Below are 23,542 nucleotides of genomic sequence, written 5' to 3'. Positions count from 1 at the left end.
TTTTTGAACAAGTTCCATGAAATTTTTACGATATGAAATACTCGAATCGTTCCGTATCCAAGGCACTGTAGCAAAACTCAATGTTGGCAACTTCAACAAAATTAATAGCCTGAAAAAATTGACCCTGTGAAGTCAAATCAGAAAGGACCAAAAATTTAAACGACTGTGAAATATTATTCAAGCAATCTATATAGATATAATGCCAAATATTTCCAGTAAAACAGTTACACAAAAAATCGAAAAAAATTGCAATAAGTTGTATGAAAAATCGAAAAAGTTGCGAAGAGTTGCATGAAATACATGATGAAAATTTCCGATATAAGATTTCTCCAAACAGCTTAAAACACCATACTACATAACTTCTGAGTATTTAGCAAGCTGCCGGAAGTTGTAAAAAAGTTTCAAAAACTTGCCCTAATTTTCACCCATATTTTTATTTGTGACGCACACCGCATATTTTGTGATGCTCTTGTCGATATGCAATGTTCTTATCAATTCTCGACTAGTTACTGATGATTACTGGGCAAGTTTTTTGCACTAAAATCGTGAGAAAGTTGCACTTCATTTTACCAAAAGTTCCTGTAAAAAGTTGCATTTATTATGAGATACTCTAAAGCAGCGGTTCTCAACCGGGGGTCCGCGAGACCTCTAAATTTTTAAAAAGGTTGATAACCTAAGTATTATTATATTTTTTAATTTGAGAAAGCATGAGGCAGTTTCGCACCACAGCTGCTAAAACCTCATGACTCATATCATCATAATAATCGTCTGACATGGACTATCGTAGTATGGAAACTCATTTCCATTCCCAGTTTTCCAATAACCTGCTGATACAAATTTATTGCTGTTTATAGACGTTTTATTGGGGTTTGTGGAAAAAATTAAGATACCGTATGGGAATAGTAACGTCAATCAGGGTGACTTAATGTCTGCGAAACCTTCTCGATTTGAAGTTGACAGTCTCATCAAATTAGTGAATAGTCGTTTGAAATAAAAATTTCCGAAGTATTTCCATAATTTGTCCCAATGCAGGGAACAACTTCTTGGAGGTACAGAACTTTATTATACAATTGAATAGTATATTCATATTGAAATGAACCCGAATATTTTCGGCTTACACTCGTCATAAATCGGACAATGATATACCTGCTCTTAAAGCTCGGCTATCAGATTTTGCGCATTCTTATTATGGATGCCCTATCGACAAGGCTGATTTTTTGATGAACAAGGAGTGTTTCGTTGCTATAAAGGCATTACGCTCCAACCCTGAAATTCATATCATCAGTTATATTGGCATGTAGCCTTGTCTTGTTAATGTTCAATTGTTCATGGTCGAAAATGTTTGCTCGTAAATATATATGTGAACCAGAACAGAACAAGTCGTTTCATGACAGTCTTTCTCTGGTTGGAAAACTTGGATCCATTCTTTGGAGCATAAAATTTGTCTATACTTTTAGATTAGGATTTCACTTTGACGGTAGAAACTCTCTGCAGGGCCGATCAAAATGCCGTCGCGGGCCGAATCCGGCCAGCGGTCCGTATGGTGCCCGTCCCTGCGCTAGATGCTGGACGTGATATGTTCATAAAATATGTGTTTCTTCATTTTGGTGCCATAAATGTTGCGATCACACCAAAAGTATCGTCGGAAGCGTTATGTGTTAATATTGCATTAGCCTCCACCTATCTTTGCTGAAATGGTTTTCGGCACTCCTCGTTCATATCAAAACGAAGACGCGGATTTTCAAGACACGACCACGTACTTCAAGAAATACAGCAGCAAAATTAGCTTTGAAATAATAAAAGTCCACCAATTTCTACATAAATAGTATGATGTTATCTTCAAGAAAATCAATTATTTTGCTGTTTATCACAAGCCTACAGTTCATATTTGCACAAGACAGATGAAGGTTGCACCAAAATAGAGCTAAAATTGAACTAAAACTTGAGGGGGTCTGCGAGGGTCCGTGACTGCCAAAAGGGGTCCGCGAGGCCAAAAAGGTTGAGAACCACTGCTCTAAACGTTTCCTTTTGTAACCTAACGTCCAGGTTGTCTGCATGTTCCGTTTCTTTCTCCGCCATTCAACCGATCATGTATACATTGACATACATGACAGCGTTTCTCTGTCAGATCCTGTAGAGGCGTCAAATTCAGTACTTTCCCATTTGATGGACGATATGGCGAGACTGCCGAAAATTACATTTCTGCCGGATAGAGCTAGAAAATACCGCAATGCGTAAATAATTTTCCCCCAAAAGCCAAAAACAGCAATCGATAATCCGGGCCTTCCCTCCCCCAAAACAAGTCAAATATCACACCCCAAACCCCTTAGGTCTACAAATTTGATCCCAGGCATTGCAGCAAAACTTATCGTTGGCCACTGGAACAACATCAATAGCCTGAAAAACGTGACCCATCGGAGGTCGTCCGTGAAATGAAAAACCACCTCAAATTTAAACAACAGAGAGTTAATCAAGCGATCTATTTACATGTAGTTCGGGCACGATCGCGCTTAGCTAAGGTAGCGCTTAGTTTGCAAGCCATTGAGTCATAGATTATATTGAGATCCAGCTAATCCATCACCTAGCTCTTTGTTATGCAAATCAAAGAGAATAGAACCATACTAGAAATAGTTTTATAGCGTGTTTTTTAAATCACTTCTTAACATTTTGCGCGATATTTGATAAAAGTTTGCATGAAAAATAGAAAAAAGTTGCAACATAAAATTGCTGCAGACAGCTTAAAACATCATACAAAGAGTTTCAGTCGGTTTACTTCAATATGTATATACTTATTGATTGTTTATTGAGAACAATTGTGACTATGTTCAGGTGGATGTCAAAGGCCAAATCATATTGGAAACTCCTACCCATTGTTAGGGGGCGACACCCTTTACAATGTTGGTGCCGAAGTCACGTACCAATGCCGCACAGGTTTTGCATTTCGTTGACGGGTTCGGTGTGATTTCAAATTTTATGAGCATTTGAATATCTTCAGGTTACTACAATAATGATGATGAGCCCATGCGAGTCAGGTGTCAAGAATCTGGACGATGGTCGGTCGGAAGGTTCATTTGTAAACTGCAAATATGTGACCCCATCCCAGAAGTACTGAATGGAAGAGTGACTTACACGTCACAATACTACTTTGGATCCATCGCAACGGTTGTCTGCAACAAAGGTAATCGTCAGTAATGAATAAATATCTTGTTTTGAAATGAATGATGTTCAGTTGTTCAGTTGTCATTACTTATTCCTAAACATTCAACTCAAATCATTTTCTGCACAGTAGAAGTTCATTATAATTTAGTCCTGGGGTTATGAAAGTGGGGTACGCAAAAGAACTTTCAGGGGTACGCCAGCCACTACATTTTTCTGGTGCTATGACAATTTTCTGCAACATTGATTTTAAAGTTTATGCGACAAGATAGAAAAAAATTGAAGCTTAACAACTCCAGTATTTATTAGGGCTCAAATCACCATCTGTAGATCAGAGTTGGATCAATTACATTAATTCAGCTCAATTACAATTACTTCCTTGCATGTTTCAATTACATTACAATTATAATCACTCAATGCTAAAAATATCAAATTACAATTAAATTACAATTACTGTTAAACATGTAATTAATTACAATTACAATTACTGTTGAACATGTTATCGGTAGAGAGGTGCCCTTTGGCAACAGTAGCGACGTAATGAGCAACAATCTCAAGCTATTCATGTTTCATTGATGATACGTAGAATACCCGTTAATCAAAAAAACGCGTACATATTCGAGCTATTCCTAATTACGAGTAGTGAAAACTATAAACACAGAAAACTTTTTCAAGCGACTATTAACAACCAAAAGTTTGAGCGACTAGCAACAACTATCAGCGAATAGGCTACAAGACAGGCAGTGAAATGTAATCAAACGAATACACGAAGCTGAGTAAAGCAAATGAAATGTAATTGGTTAGGTGTCAGCGATAAGGATGATAATGATAAGGTGTGTAAAATTAAAATAATTGCAAAAGGAAAGAAGCTCCTGATCACTACGAATTACAAAATTTTGGTTCACATTTACATTTTCACTTGCTCAAAAACTGTTAGATTGCATTTGATTAACATTAGGGTGCGAAAAGTTTCTGACCCCAGTAAAGTTGACTAAGATTGGTATAAATCTCTAAAAATGTGTGATCAAGTTTGATGAATCCTTGGTTGAAAACTTGAATTTCTTTTTACAATTGTTGCAGCAAGCGTCAGTACTGATCAGAGATTTAAAAAAAAAACTCTGACCGTGGTGTAGGAAATGGTTCAGTACAGGTTCCAGAAGAGTTTATTTGCTGTTTATCCATTTTTGAAATATTACGATTTAGTTTAGCCCACTGGTTCTTAAAACTTTTTTAGACACGGCCCCTTTATGACGGTGAAATATTCCGTGCCTTATCGTCATATCACACGCCCCCAGTTTAAGAACCACTGGTATAGCCTATATTTTAATTCGCTACGTTTTCTGTTGCTACTCAAGTATGAGAAACAGTTTAGCATTGCTGAATTATCTAGTTAACGAGGCACGCATAGAGCAACGATGTAAATAGGCTAATCATTTTATGTTGTGATTGTCAGGTTTCAATAACAATGTAATTGAAGTTGTAATTCGGAAAAATTTTCTTCAAATTACAATTACAATAACACAAAATAGAAATGCTTCAATTACAATTAAAATTACATGAAAAAATGTAATTAATTACATTCAACTCAATTACAAATTACAATTGATTCAACTCATCTGTACATCGCTGTGTACTTTTACTCGCCTCACCCACATCAACAGTATTGAAATTCTGTTTCTCTACTAAACTGCCTCGTTATGAGAGTAACTGCGTGGCCTACTGTAGGATCTCCTACCGGAACCAGTGTCATCTGATTACTACGAATGATGTTTGATTAGCGCTATTGCAATCTTCAGTGTTTGGCTCATGTACATTATACAATGATAAGCACGTTATAGTTTGTGGGACTGGTCCAGTATGAGAGCGCCGTATCCGGCAGTGTAAAAAAATGTGTGGAGAGTCATTTACCATTGTGACTTGCGAGCAAGGTTTTCGTACATGCGCAGTGAAGAACAGATTTCGTGCTGGACTATATGTTAAACATCATTTACGTGTGTGCCATTCCAAAACCTTCCAAGAATACCGTAGATTTACTTCTGGATTGGCAGCAAGCCAGCAAGGTTTGAAAGGTGAAATACATAGTTTTTTTGCCTTTCAATTAAGTACGCTTTATGCAACATTGCTTTTAATGGGTAGTCCATATATGCAGATAATTCGAAAGCGTACACAGAACTCCTCATTTAGTCTTTCGAGCCTGATTATTCTAGTGCAGTGCTATTCAACCTTTTAGAGGAACCATTAACAATTTTCATTTTTGTAAAAAACTGATCCGCACAAACCTACCGAAAATTATTACATATGCAAAATGCAATCCCAGACCACTTCAACTCCCCGCATTTGGCCATCAAGTGCTCTTTTCGACCAAATAAGTCATGGGATTTTGTAAGAGGACACGGTGCCAGGACTTTATACCTACTTTCGAACCAGGTTTTTAATTATGTAATAATAATAATAATACTGTGCAAAATATTATTCCCCTCTGTCTAATGCGAGACTAAAACATTGTAAAAGCTTCCATTAACAGTGTGTTGTCCTACAATATTTTAGAAATGCGCCGAAATGACAGAAGTCATGAAGCCGGTGTATTTAAGTTTTTTTGAATTATAATAAGCTAAATATATAAGTAATAAAATAAAATAATATGCACAATTTTCATCGGCACAATTGCGTACCATCACACAGGTTGAAAAGCACTTTTCGCCAGGTTGTAACTGAGTCACAAGTCAATTTGACTTCTATAGTTTTGACTCGGGTAAAGTTGAGTCACTTTCAATTCACCACCGAGCCATGTCCGATTCCAAGATAGGGAGCAACGGGTCAAGTCTAAGTCATCATGTTAAGACTCGAGTCCAAGTCATAGTGTTTACTTCTCAGTATCGAGTTCAAGTCAGGTTCATCTCACTCCTGTGAAGCTCTTAGGTGATATTGAAGGCCTAGGATTCATGGTATAATCATTTTGCTCACTCTAAGCATGTTAATTCAAACAGATAAAATACACTTTCTTGACCAATTTTTCAATTGTCAGTTCTGATATACGAGACTTTAATAAGTCATATTGAATGTGTCAAGTCGTGTTCAATGACTCAAGTACAAGTTGATACACAAATTGACTCGAGTCGTTTCATTTACCATTTTTAAGAAAATGACTCACATCAAGTCGAGTAAACGAAAAATTGCGACTCGGGTCGAGTCATTACAATCCTGCTGTTCTAGATTGAAGTTTGTCTTATTAGACAATGATGCTGTTTTCATTTGTACAGGTCATGAGCCAAAGAACGGCGCATTGAGGATATACTGTGAGGCAGGTGATGAATCAGGCTCTTCAGCCGAATGGTCTTCGTCATTGGCAAGATGCTCAAGTATTGCTCGTTATGTCTTGTTTGTGGATTTTGTTTGATTCATGCCACTCGTGCAGAGATACGCTGTCCGCCGCCTCTCAAGCCTAGAAACGGATTTGTAAAATATGTTTCGGTCACTAGAGATGAGTTTGGGACTGAGATCAGTTACAGCTGCGAAGAGGGCTACGAGATGGAGGGTGACTCATTGGGACAGTGTAATGAGGAGAGTGAATGGGGGGCGATCCCCGATTGTTATGGTGAGATTTTTGGCAGGGCTGATCACAAAGATTTGAGTACTTGGATATGTATCGAATATTAATTCTAATGATTCAAGCCGAGTTGTGTGATATGATTTACTCGAACACAGAAATTATACCAACGGGTATCATAGTTTTGATACTATTTACTTCTATGAAATGCTGTAAACCTCGGTAGGTCGTATTGCAGAATATGAAACATGGTAAAAGGTACGCTCGTTACTGAACATGAGATATCTCTGAAGTCGTGATCAACCCACAGCCTTGTCACAAAGTGCAATGAAATAGGTGGGGTCGAAAAAATATCAAACTATATCTTTAATGTGTTGTAGAACTGGCATTCTATTCTTTGTGGTCGAATAGAAGCTACATGTTTGAACTTTCCACATCGTTTATACTGCTGCGGCGTCGTAATGAGCGATAATTGACTCGAGGGCTAATGCTCGATTCAGGATCGAATCAATCAAGTACTCAATTTCGCCCTGCCCTCGCTTTCGGTATTTTGATATCTATCGTGATGTCCATTCGCAAAATTTGTTTAGCCCATGTAAACTGCACATTTACGAATTCTGCTGCCCGTTTCTCGGTGGAAACATGTGGATACTCCAACCAGTACTGGGAGCAATCTCAAAATTGTGAGTTCAATATTTTGCATTTTGCTCATATCCATTCACTGCGTGATAGGACCTATGTTGCATGTGAGGTTGGAAACTACGTCACAATACAGATTAGATTTGGCTCATTGGATAAAGAAAGACATTCTTGTCAGGGTGGATGCCGAAGGCTCAACTTCATTATCTATATAACCCAGAGTTGAAAATTTTCAGATTTCCCAAATTAGATTAGAATTTGAATTTCTGAATTGGAGAGAATGACACAACTAAAATCATATTTAGCTCATATCAAATCAAAGTACATTTTCATAAACACACCAAAGTCAGATTTCTGCCAACCATGCTCTGGGCCGTTTAACACTATACAGTTCTCCTGTAGAATTTTTCTGGGACACCAGAAATTAGATTAGTGGCATTTCTCTTAATTAGTCTAATTAGAAAAGTAGAATTATCTCTCTGTTGAAGTCTGGTATAAACAAAAGGCACCAATTAAGAGGCCTATTTTAAAATTTGGTCACAATTCTGTATGAAGAAAAGATCTGGTTGTTCAATTATATAAAACACTTCTTTTCCACCTTTTTGAGCACCATCCGTATTTTTTTGCAAGATAAATTTCACTCGCACTAACCCACCAAAAATTGTTGTACTAAAAGTAGATGAAGATACTTACCAATAGCTTGTTATCCAACAAATATGCAACAAATAGGCTACTATAGCCTTTAGAGTTAGACCATCAAGCGTCTCATTACAGCTAGGTGAAAATTTGCGTTGTTGGTGACTTGCAAATATGAGTCTGTAATGATGGTGTTTACTACTATCCTCGGGCCTTGTGCTAATCGCAATATTATTACGAAAATATGATGATTGTTCAGGGAAAGAATGCAGAAAATCAATTTGACGTACTTTTTCCAGCACGTTACAGCCTCAGACGTGCTGATACAATTTATGTCTGCCACTGCACCCGCTATCGGACCAGGATTTTGATAACGTAATAATTACAGTGTGCAAATATTAATTCACTATGGCTGTTGAGAGACAAAGCTATTGTAAAAGCTACGATTAGTGATGCGTCAGTTATACATATATATAAGTTTTTATATATATAAGTTTTTACAATTGTTTCGCAACTGCAAAAGTTAGAGAGCCACTGCCCTTGAACTTATTATAAGGTTTATTTGAATTATTCCATGTCAGAAAAAGACATAATTATTTACCATTTTCATCCGCAATCATCTGGTGGATTTTCGTCCGCACCACGTTCGTCATCAGCACTGCAATTTTTTTCATTCGCACAAGGGCATACCATCCCACAGGTTGAAAAGCACTGATATAGAATATGTAGCGTTAACTGGTTAATGAAGAATGTTTTTCATTGATATTTTTCCAGATATTTTTGCCTCACAGGAGAACTCGTTGCTCACATCGCCCCACATCAATGAAGATTACGCGATAGAAGGTCGCTTATGCGCGGTGTTTAGGTACTTATTGAACCGCAACACACGCACAATTTTACAATTCATGTGAGTGATCTGTAATTTAATTTGAAATGTGACGACACAACGTTTGTAATCAAGTCACAAGGTTCCGAGCCACAAGTCAATCTTACTTTTATAGTTTTGAATCCAGTCAAGAATAGCCGTGGTGCGGACGGTCAAGTCCGAGTCATTGCGTTAAGACTGTTCAGTTTTGAGTTCAAGTCATGTTCAACCAATTTTTACAACCTTGCTTGGATGATATCCAATGCCTCACATTTATAATATGCTAATTTTCAACATTCTTACAATTTCTGGCCATAATTTCGATGTACGAGTACTGATAGACCTGTGGTTCCCAACTCGTGCAGATATCGGGGCTGAAATCCCCCCTATAACAAAGTCGTACTGTGACTAAAAAAGGTGATTTTTAACGCATAACCATTTGTTGACTGAGCAAAATATGACCGAACTATGGCGAATGTGGACCGCATTGCACTTTATTAGTGTACCGCAGGCTACTTTTGTATCAATTATTTAGAATATAACTAAATTAGTAGAAATTCGTTCGTCACTTTCCTTTGTGTCAACATTGCACTAAATTTGACCTGTGTTTTTACCGGTCAGGTAGCTGCCGACGAAAAAGTTATCACCAAGTTTGCCTTCGATCGCTTTGAGATGAATCGATGAATTTCGTATGTTTTTCTTGTTAGCTCAGATGTTGGGTTAAAAAAGATAAACATTTTCACCACCAGCTGAATTCGGCATGACTTTTCCCTGCTTAGTAGCAATTTGGTTGAGAGGCTGTCCTGTCGCGTGTTCAACGAACTCGTGTATCGCCTCATTTTGCCAGGGGGTGGGGTTTCTACAGAAAGCATTTAAACATACATCTAGCTACAAATGCGCCAAAGAAACATACAATTGTAATTAACCAGTTTGATACTCAACATTTCTACCATAAAAACCTGAAAACCTTGTAAACGCAGTGTATCTTCCGATACAACCCTATACCAGATTCCCCCTAAAGATTTCAAAATTTTCCCCAAGGGGGGAATTCCTCCCAGGTTGCGAAACACTGTGATAGATGAAATGTGGAACTATACTATTCTTCGAAGCTACAATGAAATGCCTGTCTCGGCTGTCCGAGTCTCGAGTCCAAGATGAGTCAGTACACAAATTTACTCAAGTCAAGTAATTTCCAATATATACGAAATGGACTCAAGTCAAGTTGAGTCACCGAAAAGTCGCGAGACTCTAGTCATTACAACCCTAGATCAGTGGTTCTTAACCTGTATTAACCTTGGAAATACTTACCAAATTTTCGTTGAGTCATAAAGACAAAACCTGTACCACAGTACACACCTAACTAGACATGTAATATATTACTATAAAAAGAAATAATGGAATAAGATGAACTGCACCAACGGTGTGTTAAAAGAACAAACCAATAAAATGTGAATTTCACACAACACAGCCATTGCAATGCAGATTTATCTGAAATCAGTGCGATTTCTACTGTTCCCTTCAAGTTATCAGTTCATAAATGCGACGCTTCCCCTTGCAAAGTGTTGCACTTTTGTTAACTCAAACTTGGGCTTACCATATTTTCAGCACCAAAAAAGAGCACATTTTTGACTGGCGAATAAAACCGAAGTATAATTGTGATGTTGTTTTACATTTCCTTGGTAGTTGCAGGCAAGAGTTACAAAACAAAGCAATGCAAAAGTTAACAAGAACAGACACAAACTCATCAAATCAAATTTGATTTTCTGATTCAACACATTAATACTTTTTAGCTCCCTTAACTTCTGCCAATGAGGAATTATCGTTTTTATTGAGTTTGTAAAATTGGTCACAGAGAAATATAATTGAAATTATGTCTGTTAAGTTAAAATTTGCACCAGAAAAATAACCCATCCAAAAATAAAGCATATAAAAGACATAGATGTTACAGAAAACGACGAACAAGTTTGCAATAACACTCAAGAGTGGGGGGCTGTTAGGGCAATTTGTTGGAAAACCTTTTTTAAACCAGGAATTCGGCACGTTTAATGGCTACAGTAATTCTTTGGAGATAAATGCAACGTCTCGCATAAAAGTCTCGTTGAAAGCAAAATCAACTAACTCAAGGTACATAAATGGAAGAATGAACGGCCGCTCCGATCTCATGTCGCTAATTTTCCGCACAAATAGTGTTGTAAAGAGACGCTTTGGAGTACAGAATCTCATACATTTGAATATTATATTCATATTTATTTCCGAAGCTTGATCGGCTAGACGTTGAAAGGATGTTCTCCTGGCTTCACAAAAAACTAACGTAATTTATGGATTCAAGTGCCGCTGCGATTGTCGGTACGTAGCGAACACTTCCTAATGGTTGCAGGACCATCAAAGAACATATTCCACATTCTATCAAATCCTACATCTCAAAGTCGCAGCAGAATAATTTGCTCGTTCTCGAATACAAAAAGGCCATGGGTTGAAAGTCTTCTATCGGCATACACTTGCTGGAAAATCTAACGTGTGTTGCCAATTATCTTGAGGACATGTTCTCTATATTGGCAAAGGGTCGTAATTTATTTCATTTGTGTGTTCTTGAGTCCACCATCATCACTATGCGTCAACCTAGTCTATGCCATCAGAAAGAATTTGTGTACCGTTTAAAAATCGCAAATAGCTTTTGAATGCTCGGATTATTGCTGACGATATCCCCTGGTGAGTCTCAGCCGAAAAGCTTCGGGAATAAATATGAATATATTATTCAAATAGTGTTATCCATTGAATGCTTGCGAATGGCAGAATTCGGGGCAGTTTTCTTCGAGCCTGATGCGCTCGTTCTAATAAATCTGTGGAATAGGATGTAGTATATTATTGTCCCCAATGTTGTCTTTGCGGCATATACATCGACTCATGATGTAAATACTCAGAATCTGTGTTCCAATACATACCATAAGTGCATGATGTGCATATGCCGCTGGACAAGGAATGTACAGATATAGCCTTGTAAGGCTTTTCAGTTCTTGCTTTATCCGGCCATGCTGATTTATGCGATGTATTACATACAGGAACCGATACCAGTCAGACTACGCAGCCTGGACTGCTCATCCGCAGGAGATTCGAAATAATTGGCTTACTTCGTTCGTAAACTTTCCTGCCGAACGAAATCTTAAATATCAGTTCCGAGCTTCGATTGGGGTGCAGTTGGAATTTGTAAAATTGAGAAGAAGCAATTGCGGTGAGAATGTCATTGCGCAAAGAGGCGTTGTATTCTAACCTACATATAAATTTTGATGATTTCAGAGGATTTTTGCGAGTCGGCACCATGTATGAACGGAGGAACTTGCGTCTCACGTTTGAGATCATACACTTGCTTTTGTCTTATGGGTTTTATAGGGGAGCAATGTCAACACGGTTTGTTTATATATTCCTGCCATCATGCAGATGGAAAATCTTTGAATAATTTAATTATTCTTTACCATTATAAGACCATGATAATAATTTCCAGACATCAAATGCGGCCCACCGCCAGTATCACTTAAGTTCACAAATGACGGAAAAATCCATTACGAGAGTCCCGAATTGCTTCTCCGTGGCTCAACGGTCACTTACCAATGTATCGAAGATTATAAATTATCCGGACGTGAATTCTCTACGTCTTTCACCTCGACTTGTCAAAGTATATCGTACAGTGCAAGCGCTTGGCAACCGCCGTTTGGAAACAATAGATGTGAAGGTGAGGGAAATGCAGTGCCTTTCGGGACAAAATGAGATCTTCTTGTTTTCTGTCAGCTGATTTGAACTGCACATTTACGCGGCGCTCTGGTCGAGAAACATGCGGATATACCAACGTAGGATGGAACTTTGCCGCATATTATGCATGTGGGTATATTGCGCTCCGCTCATGCAATGTCTGCATTGGATTCACCATTATTACAAACTTTTCACTTTCTACAGTGATGCATCTGGTTGCGAATCACACACAAATCTTTCCATAATCTTAATATTAGCTTTATTACTTATCCTGTACCATTTTTATTGTGGTTGTGACCAAGTCACGAGGCTCTGAATCACAAGTCATATTTACTTTTAGAGTTTTGGCTCGAGTCATTTTCACTTCATCAACGAGTCAAGCTCGAGTCCGAGTCAGGCAGCAAGGGGTCGAGTCCGAGTCATAGTGTTAAAACTTGAGTCCGAGTCCAAGTTCAACGCTCATTATCGAGTTATAGACGGGTTCCAACAAATGAAGAGACGGGTGTTTGTTCAAACAGATAAAACAGTGTTTATGGGCCTATTTTTATAAGTATTGGTCTTGATACACGAGACTTCAAGCAAGTAATATAGAATATCTCAAGCTATGCGCAATGACTCGAGTACAAGTCGAGTCTATACACAAATTGACTCATGTCAAGTCGAGTCATCTTCCATTTTTAAGAACAGCACTCAGTCTAGTTGAGTTATTCAAAAATAGCAACTCAAGTCGAGTTATGACTCGAGTCATTACAACCCTGATTTCTTACCATGTATATTTTAATATTGTTGTCAACCCCTTTTTCTGTCACATAATCCGTTTACGCCAGGGACGGGAAACTTACGGCCCGCGAAGGGATTTTGACCGGCCCGCAGAGAGTTGCTACCCTGAAAGTGAAATTCTATTCTGAAAGTATTGCCAAATTTTATGCGTCACAGAATGAATCCAAGTTTGCCAATATGAGAGAGATGGACATGAAACTACTTGCTCTGTTCGGATGTACGTGTATTTTCGACCATGAACATTAACGAGACAAGGCTGCGTTCCAATATAACTGATGTTAACGTGCAGTCTCTACTAAGGGTTTCTATACATACGACATGCAGCCAGATTTCAAAGAACTTGTCGACAACTCTGACCGACCCACAGATGTCTGATTGACTTCAACAGCTACTGCTAATAAATTCATTAGATACTGTTTTTGGTGTCTACGCTTTAAACTTAAAGTTGACATTAAATACGATTTATTTCTTCTATAGGTGGATAAATACATGATTAATGTATATGTTCTGTAATCCGACCTGATAAATACTTCATTTTTCCATATCCGGCCCGCCGACCGGAGAAGTTGCCCAACCCTGGTTTACGCGATGCGATCTGTGTGTCACATCATCTGGTCGTATCAAGCAGTTGCATAACAACTGCGCGTCAATCGACCTCAAGGGAAATTTGCAGTTTGCACACCAATTCACAGCGAGATGAATTTGTTATTTTACAGATAACAAGATAATTGCAACTCGACGTATATCAGTGCTTACTTCTCCCAAAATAAATCTCGATTATGCGTCCAGCGGACATGTTTGTGTCGTATTTACATACGTACTTCATGGAGGGGCCAGTCTGAAGCTACAAGAGATGTGAGTGGATACTATTTTTGAGTATTCAAGGTCGGTTTTGCCTGCTTGCATCCCTTTATCCAAGTTTTTATGTTTTAGACCAGTGGTTCTCAACTGACGGTCCTCGGACCCCAAATATATTGGAATTATAGATCTTAATTCCAAACTACAAGAAGTTGAAAATTTGTCCATTAATTACATGCATAGAAATAAATATCAAATCTTAAATTTATTTAGCCGTTTGTAACAGTGTTGGAATCAAGTCATCTCGAGTCATTGCAAATTTTGACTAGAGTCAAGTCAAGTCAATCGATTTTTGACGATGAGTCGAGTCATGTCACTCAATATTTGGAGGTTACTCAAGTCAAGTCAAGTCAAGTTGGATTTTTAAAGTACGAGGCATGATTCAAAGTCATTTCATTTTGCTTGCTGTTTTAAATAGGGTTGGGACTTCGGGATCAAATTTGAAATCCCGGGATCGGGATTTCCCGCGATTTTCGCTTCTCAATCCCGGGATTTCCCTGGATTAGCAAAATAGTAAAATACGCATAATACAAGCTACATAAACAACATTTATTCCTTGTAATATTGACTCAAAACATGAGAGCATCAAGAGCAGTGATTCCCAACCGCGGCTCCAAGGTAGCCTTCTTGCAGCTCTGAGTGACCTCTAAATATGCCACAAAATATAATGGACGACAGTTGTTGTTTGTTTCCATATATAGTTATAGGCAATTTTTGTATATGAATGCTGAAATGAGGGATATTAGATAGCTCTAAACCAGTCCAAGGCCGCTTCTGAAAACAGAATTCTTGCAGACTAGCGTCAAACGCACGGAGGAATACCCGTCAGACAACGACATATCTTGAGTTCTGATGCTCGTAGACCTTCATATATCGTCTTTTTGAAGAGATTATTACGATACAATTTCACTAACATTAAAATAACGGCTCATAGTCAAGTATAAATTGCAATAAGTCCAATATTTTTCATAGAATAATCCTCCGCAAACTTGTGTATCAAGTGCTGGAATCTATGAAGAGTTATCTTATCACATAACAAGTAAATAGTATGTTAAGTAATGCATTTTCAATTTATTTCAATGTATAGCACTTGCCAATCTGCGTCTACCAATGCTAAAATAACAGATATACAATCTGTAGAAGTCTATGTGCATGTGCATGCTTTTGAGTTTGCTAGATGGTGGGATTTAGAGGTAGGTTATTAATAGCTACCTTTAGAATTTTCGTTATCAGTATATAGTCTAATCAGGTGTTTTAATGCGGCTCCCAACGTATACTCTGAAGTTTGAAATGCGGCTCCGACATTCAAATTGGTTAGGAACCACTGATAAAGAGTATCATCGCTTAGACGGTTTCGTAATTTGTTGGCGAAATATCCTTAAAATATGGTTGGGGGCGCCAGACGTAGGCCCTTTTCGAAAAGGGGCGCTGAAGGGATGTAAGGTTAAGAAACAATGTTTTAGACAACCTGTCTAGTTTTTGACACTGCTTTATTACCAAAAAATGACACATGACGCTACGTAAGCCCTGGTAGATGCTCTTAACAAATCCCGGGATTTCATTGGGGTTAATCTCGGGATCGGGATTGCTTCAAATCCCGGGATCCCGGGATCGGGATTTCCCGGGGTCCCAACGCTAGTTTTAAATACTGATCGAGTCCCTATTTATTCTGAATCGATAGGAACGAATATAGGCTTAATAGAGTTGAATATAGCGCGAAAAAGCTTTTTATCGCTTGCTCATACGTTGACCTGCTAAAGTACGCATGAAAAGGTATGCACCAGTCTATAATTATCAGCAAAATACAAGATAGCATTCGATTCGGCAGAAAGTTAAAAAAAAGTTATTGAAGTACAAAATTTAGGATCTGAAATCATCATATTTATGGTGTGTAGATCTATAATAATGAGTAATTTTCCACCATAAATACTATTTCTTTTACATCCAAAATCTTGTGCTCCACTAACTTCACTTCTACTGGTTTAAATTGAGCCAAATTTATTGTGCATTGTTTTTTCAGACAACTTAACAATTTCATGGCGTAGCCAGTGAAATTTGAAAATCTTTTATTTATATATATATATATATATATATTAATTGAATCAATCCAAAACTTTTTTCTTATATATAGCAATGCTACTATAGGTCGGAATTGTGCCAAAATTAGTGTGCAGCATTTTTTAGGCAGCCTAGCAATTTTATCAAGTAACCAGAAAAATTAAATATAAAGAAAATTATTTTTGTACAGCCCTAATGATGTTACAGATTTTGGGAAAATTAACTCGTATCTTTACCATGGTTAGCATTGAAAAACAATTTGACAAGCATAATCATGGCCAAGATATGGCTGAAAAAATGAAAATCTTACCAAATCTTGATTTTCTCTAAATTTGAAAAATGGACGTAAGCTACTTTGATTCTAGCGCGACGATTAAGCCCGATAGCAGTTGCTATAACATCATCACCAGCTAGAGACATTTTCATATTATATTCAGAGACAGGTCTGGTATAAAAAGCCCGAAATGGACATCGCATCAACAGGAGCAGAAATTTGTTGATCTTGTATCCTTCTTGAACATCCACATCTCCAGTCGTCCCAAATATGAATTTCTGGGTTCTGGGTCGGTATTCTTGAAGGAAATAGAAGTGAGACGGACAAAATGTCGTGGGTTGAAATTTTTTAGATCATCGATTTACTCATTTTAGAGCCATACTCCATTTGGATATCTTTTCAGGCGACTTCTGTCTGTCTGATCCATGTATGAACGGCGGCACTTGTCTCAATCGTTTGGAACACTTCGTCTGCTTCTGTGCGCCGGGATTTAACGGAGATCGATGTCAGAATGGTAAGTCAAACTCGAGTCACAATGTCCCGTTAACTTGATTTGACTCGAGTCATTTTGTTAAAAATGGAACTGACTCGTCTCGATTTGAATCACTTTGTGTATTGACTCGACTTGAAATCGAGTCATAGCGCATGACTAGACCAAATCATACGACTCGAAGCATCCTATATGACTTCATTCAAGTCCCATGTGTCAGGACTGATGCTAGAAAATTAATCCCTGAGAATCTCCTAATTTGTTTGAATAAACATGTTTAGAGTGATAAAAATGAATATATTATGAATGCGAGGCTTCGGCATCACACAATAGTTTCAAAACTCGATTATGAACAGTGAACAATGATTTGGACTCCAATCACTCCACCCGTTGCTCCCTAACTTGGACTCGGACTTGAGACTCGTTGTTGAGTTGAAAATGTCTTGACTCGAGTCGAACTGCAAAATTGACTTTTTGACTCGGAACCTTGTGATTTGGTTACAACCCTGTTTAATGGTAGCCTACTATGTTTCATCAGCAATAACAAATCCTGAGTGTGTGTTCGGGTTGTTCAAAATTACTTTTTTCCGATTTCGGGGATTCACTGATCAAATTAGTAGTTAGCCTATAAAAACGCTGCGCACCAAATTTGGTTCAAATTTGAATTTATGATAAAAAAATTTTGGGAAAAGTTTCACATTTTGCTGTCAACCCCATGAAATTGTTGAGTTATCTACAAAACGATGCCAATCAAATTAGACGCAATTCCAACCAGTACTAGCAGCTAGTTGCTTGAGTTTTTTATAAATAAAACTGGAATTATCCACCGTCCGGACTATTTTCGGAAAGCCAAAATTTTCAACAGCAATCCCTTTGCTTCTACTGGGTGCAAGTGACCAAAAATTGTCAAGCATCATTCCTTCAGACCAGTGGTTCTTAAACCTTTTATCCTGCAGTGCCCCTTTACGAAAATTGGCTAGGTCTGGCGTCCCCCCCATATTTAAAGGATGGTAGTAGAAAGAAAGGGTAGGAGGTCGAAGTCCGGTTTGTCTTTTCGTGTTGAGACTTCAGTCAAGGAAATAACTTGAATCGTGCCCAAGGACCACTCTACTAATTAACGCTATACAATTGTATATGCTATATTCGGGATCAAATCCAGGTTGTTCTGGTTAACTTTTCACTTGAATACTGCCACGGGCTGTGGTCATGTCGAAACCTCAGTGCTATCGGCACTCCGCATTTAATTATTCTTTAGCATTATAATACCATGCACATAATTTCCAGACATCAAATGCGACCAACCGCCAGTATCACTTAAGTTCACAAATGACGGAAAAGTCAATTACAAGATTCCCGAATTGCTTCTCCCGGGCTCAACGGTCACTTACCAATGTATCGAAGATTATAAATTATCCGGGCAAGAATCCTCAACTTCTTTCACTTCGACTTGTCAAAGTACATCGTACAGTGCAAGTGCTTGGCAACCGCCGTTTGGAAACAATAGATGTGAAGGTGAGGAAAATGCAGTGGCTTTCAGGACAAAATGAGATCTTCTTGTTTTCTGTCAGCTGATTTGAACTGCACATTTACGCGGGACTCTGGCCGAGAAACATGCGGATATACTAACGTAAGGTGGGAGTTTTCCCGGTATTATTCATGTAAGTATTTTATACTCAGCTCATACAGTTTCTGCATTGGATTCACCTTTCGAATCCATTGTTCCTATTCCGCAAGCTGAACTACGCGCGGCCCAACCATGCATTCGATGGTGACAGTTCTTACATTAGAAATAATACGTTAACGAAAAACTGTCTTCTTCCTACTGGTAGCGCACGAAATGAATTTGAGTACCATAGGTGGAGAACCACTGCTTTGAAGCAACCGTTTTCACTTTGAGTACTGTAGGGTTGTTCAAAAAGAACTTATTTTCTGGGATTCACTGATCCAATTGTTAGATTGCCTAAAAAATGCTGCACACCACATTTGGCTCTGTTTCAACCAGTCAAAGCCGACGTAGACCCTATTTTAGACCCAAAAGTTTTTAATTCATTCTAAAAAAATTTAAAAAACATTCACATTTTGCTTTTAACCCCATAAAATTGTGGGGTGTTGTGCGCTTAAGAATTTTTGCTCACTTCCAACGTGTAGAAGCGGAGTCATTGCAGTTTGAAGTTTTGGATTCGCAAAAATAGCCTGGACGGAGGGTAGTCCAAGTATTATGAATGAAAAACTCAAATAACTTCGCTTCTACGGATGGAATTTCGTCAATTTTTTTTGCATCATTTTTATAGAAAACTCAACTTGACATGAGATTGACAGTAAAATTTGAAATTTTTTGAAATAATACGTTAGTTCATTTCAATAGCTTTTGCGTCGGTTTCTCCTCTTTGGAACCGAGCCAAATTTGGTGTGCAGCGTACTTTTAGGCAACATAAAAATTCAATAAGCGAATCCTCAGGATCCGGAAAAAATTGTTGTTTTTAAGCAACCCTACTGCACTCCAGGGCAATTTCCAGTTAGTGCCCCAGCTCACAGGGAGATGAATTTGTTATTTTACAGATAACGCGATAGTTGCTCGACATCAACCTGATTCAGTGCTTACATCCCCAAACATAAATCACGATTATGCGTCCAGCGGATACGTTTGTGTCGTATTTATATACGTACTTCATCAAGGGGCCAGTTTGCAGCTGAAAGAGATGTGAGTGGATACTTTTTTGGAGTTCTCCAGTTGGTTTTGCCTACTTGCATCCTTTACCCAAGTTCTTATGTTTTAGATCAGTGGTTCCCAACCGCCGTTCCACGGACTGTTGCCGGTCCGCCATATATATTAGAATTATAGATATAAATTCCAAACTGCAAGAAGTTGGACATTTGTCCATTATTATAGAAAGAAAACATCAGGTTGAGAACCACTGTTTTAGACTACTTCTTTACCGGTTTTTGGGCAAAACTACATAGTTTTTGCAATTTGGATTTCAAAATGTACTATGTAGATTTTGTTTAATTCTGTGGCACTTTTATTAGGGAAGCTGTCATAAGAGCCATGTTAAATAGGCCTTGCATAACGGTAACTGAATATATTTATGAAGATTGTACTTTTTCGTTATGTCCTTTTGTGTTATGTTGTGAAGATGCAAAGGGGCCAGGATGTGCGCCCAACAAATCACTGCTCAAAAGATTCGGTGCCCTAAACATAAAGATATGTGGAAACCTGGAAAATTTCAATGACTTCTGTACCTCGGTATTTAACGTTACCATACGTCCTCCTTTACAGCTTTTACAGCTAGGCTAACATACAGGGTTAACTGAAAATGGGCATAAATGACGCAAAATAGGTAGTGTAGACGTTTGAGAAACGTATCAAAGTGATGACCTCTCTTTTTAGTCACCACCAGGGCTTTGGAGCCGGAGCCCCGGAGCCGTGCATTTTCACCGGAGCCGGAGCTCTACATAAAATTCAGCCGGAGCCGGAGCTGGAGCCCGTTATTTGAGGAGTAGCTCCGGCTCCGACCTATTTCATAAGATGCTACTATATATGCAACAACCACATCTGCTGATTCATCATAATTGAACAGCAGGCCTGAATTTTGATGCTGTGCACGGCAATGGCATAGAGTAAAGTGCGTTCTAATGCAACTATGATGTTCTCGACAATTGACAAGTATTCATTATGACGTCACAAGCCGGCACGGCGGCACATATATGTCTTCGTTGCTACATCGGATATTACTGACGGCTGACAGACTCTAGATTACTATAGATAACTAACCTATGGGTAGATTAGTAATCTATATAGACCAGGAATGACCAACCTTGTCGGCTAAAGGGGCACATGCAATTGACGAACGAGTTCGAGGTCCACTAGTCGCGCCAAGCGGGTAAAATTTTCAAAGTTTATAAATAAACTAGGTCAATAATATTATTACTTGAGTATATTGCGGGTCTATTGTATACCGCCCGCTAGGCTTGCAAGGACACGACTATTCGGCGTCTGGCCACATCGATATCGAAGGTCTCCGATAATATGCGACAATCATTTTGTGCCTACATTTCACCATCGACGATCTTTATGCGAGCGCAAACGCGAAAAGACTTTCTCCCGAAATTGCGAATACAGTTAGACTCAATCGGGTAAATTAGGCGTTTATTTCATTTACAGTAGGGGGTAGGCTACCAAGCAAGAAATCGTGTGACAATTAAACACGCGAAGCGTGAAGAAAAATTTCGCTACTATTTTAGTTTATTGTAATGTACGGCGATTTACTGAAAATGTGACTGGACCCTGGATCTGCCAATGCGTCGGAACTGATATTTTAGTCATCAACATCCCAAGTGTCGCAGCCAGAATTGTAATTTTTGGTTGGCATTGCATTGCAAGTTCACAATCTGAACAATTCATTTTCGATAATATAATAGGAAATTACCTCGCGGGCCACGTAAAACCCTCTCGCGGCCACATTTGCCCCGCGGGTTGGCCACCCCTGATATAGACAGACCCATTCGATAATTTCAGAGCCAGAGCTGGAGCCGGAGCAGTGGTAATAATGCGGCTCCGGAGCTGGAGCCGGAGCTAGTGTATGATAGAAGAAAGCTCCGGAGCCGGAGCTGGAGCAGTTTAAATTTACGGCTGCTCCAAAGCCCTGGTCACCACCATAGAAGCACGGTAAAAAGCGTGTAATGAGGAATTCGAGCCAATGTGATGAGTAGGGCATTTTTTTTACCTAAAAAACGGAAGATTTTGACCTAAAATATCAAAATTTTCACATTTTTTTACTGTAAAAATCTTACTTTTGACAAAATTTTGATCTAACGTATGTATATGCAAATTAGTTGTTTACCCACATAATGTTAGAATTGTACTACCAGTACTCATCTTCATTTCTGGTAGGAACTGTCTGTCCTTACGAAGTAGTTTGGCCTGAAAAAACTTTTTTGACATAAAAACTGACAAATTTTTACATGAAAAACTTCATTTGAACGAGATCTGTCCCTATGAAGAATTCCATTAGTTACTCCACATATTATGGTAGAAATAATTAAAATTTGTTGTAGTACAACGTATACAACTACAGATACTTTCCCACATTCTCGGGTGTCTTACCAAGTAGCTTGCCAAGAATAGAGAAAGAACGTTCAACAGTAGCAGTTGTTGCCTGACAACACTGAAGGTGACACACCGTGTTGCTTCATTCTGACAATGGTGTTTACATCACAATTTGTCATGATGCGCTTCTTGATATAAGAACCATGCAATACCCACGCAGTCTTGCTTCAGTTAGGATATCGCTGTACGTTGAGCATAACACCATGTCAACCAATTTGTTTCATTTGAATGTTTATGATTCACAATGAGCAGACAATGGGCCGTCTTCAACGGTAGGCCTATGAAGTAGGCTACAAGATGTAAAATGTCAACTGATAAGTTCACCGACAGTGCAAAATCTATGATAGAAACGAAATGCAGGTTGCAACAATTTTTGGACTTTGTAAACAAGTTTGACATTTTTTGACCTAAAGGTAAGATTTTGACAAAATTTTTACATTATTTTGACTGATCAAAAAGAAATCGCCCTAATGATGACCTTTTTTTAGTCAAGACAACAAGATTTCCAGTAAATATTTCAAAATCAGCAGTTTTCAATTTCAGTAAACTAACTTCAACAGATTCTTTAATAAGATAAGTCTATCGGTATCAAAAGTGCACAATTACTCAAAGTGGGTTGGATGTGTGTCCAACAGATCACTGCTCAAAAGATTCGGTGTCCTACACATAAAAGATATGCAGAAACTAGAAATTGCCAAGTATATGGTGACTACCTCGAAAACTTCAATGACTTCTTTACATCGTTATCAAAAGTGCATGAGTACGACACACGAGTGTCCACGTTGTCCAACTACCATATGGTAGACAAAAAAGATCAAAGCTCTATCAAATATGCCGAACTGCAGTGTGAAACAGTAACTCGCCGGCTATCTGACAGTATTCGAGCCTGTCCAAATTGTCCACATACAAGTCGAAATACAAACAATTTCTACTGAATCAATACTAGTCAGCCCCCAACTTTACCGGACCACGACCTGACATATCGATCTCGCCTTCCGACACATGCCACCTCATTTTGTCGCCTTTCCTTTTATATTATCTTCTTTTACTTTTCATTCCTTTGACACCTTCCTATTTTTTCGTTGTATGGCAGTCTTGTGGTGCAATGAATTGTTGAAGAAGACTAAATTGAATTGAAATTGAATTGAATTCTGCAATCTCAAGCGTAGCCTCCTCTGATTAACTTGACCAAATCTATTTTTCTGAAATAATTTTCAGACCTTTCATTCTCTACATCTACTTGAAGTAGTTTTGACATGCCTTTGAAATTGCTATTCTACTTGTAATTGAGAAAAATTTACTTGAGAGTAGAATCGTTGACTACTTTCATTACCTGTGGCTCTGAGCAATCTGCATGCCAACAGTGTCTATGTAAATTTTTTGTCACT

The 23,542-nt window shown here is 38.3% G+C and overlaps 2 protein-coding genes across 9 annotated transcripts in view; one reads left to right on the top strand and one right to left on the bottom strand.

The window, feature by feature from the left end:
* Window positions 1-23,542, bottom strand: part of LOC145440652 (kelch-like protein 8) — a 328,197-nt gene that overhangs the window by 208,438 nt on the left and 96,217 nt on the right. The window lies entirely within an intron of this gene.
* The window catches only part of LOC145440624 (uncharacterized), a 54,029-nt gene that overhangs the window by 4,411 nt on the left and 26,076 nt on the right, over window positions 1-23,542 (top strand). For 6 of the 8 annotated variants that reach the window (XM_080318303.1, XM_080318306.1, XM_080318305.1 and 3 more), the window contains exons 4-19: window positions 2,830-2,931; window positions 2,996-3,178; window positions 6,417-6,515; window positions 6,572-6,751; window positions 7,294-7,386; window positions 8,753-8,885; window positions 11,903-12,072; window positions 12,138-12,248; window positions 12,343-12,570; window positions 12,627-12,716; window positions 14,084-14,222; window positions 16,721-16,890; window positions 16,961-17,071; window positions 18,332-18,559; window positions 18,616-18,705; window positions 19,607-19,748. In XM_080318303.1, the coding sequence (XP_080174429.1) occupies window positions 2,830-2,931; window positions 2,996-3,178; window positions 6,417-6,515; window positions 6,572-6,751; window positions 7,294-7,386; window positions 8,753-8,885; window positions 11,903-12,072; window positions 12,138-12,248; window positions 12,343-12,570; window positions 12,627-12,716; window positions 14,084-14,222; window positions 16,721-16,890; window positions 16,961-17,071; window positions 18,332-18,559; window positions 18,616-18,705; window positions 19,607-19,748 (2,269 nt within the window). The remainder of the gene's footprint in view (window positions 1-2,829; window positions 2,932-2,995; window positions 3,179-6,416; window positions 6,516-6,571; window positions 6,752-7,293; window positions 7,387-8,752; window positions 8,886-11,902; window positions 12,073-12,137; window positions 12,249-12,342; window positions 12,571-12,626; window positions 12,717-14,083; window positions 14,223-16,720; window positions 16,891-16,960; window positions 17,072-18,331; window positions 18,560-18,615; window positions 18,706-19,606; window positions 19,749-23,542) is intronic. The other 2 variants (XM_080318307.1, XM_080318308.1) reach the window with 2 other exon arrangements.

Source organism: Botryllus schlosseri, chromosome 6, assembly GCF_051294905.1.
Source record: "Botryllus schlosseri isolate E-star chromosome 6, Bs_hap1, whole genome shotgun sequence".
Lineage (NCBI taxonomy): Eukaryota > Metazoa > Chordata > Ascidiacea > Stolidobranchia > Styelidae > Botryllus > Botryllus schlosseri.
The sequence above is the reverse complement of the archived record's forward strand: the minus strand, read 5'-3'. Positions and strand labels throughout refer to the sequence as shown.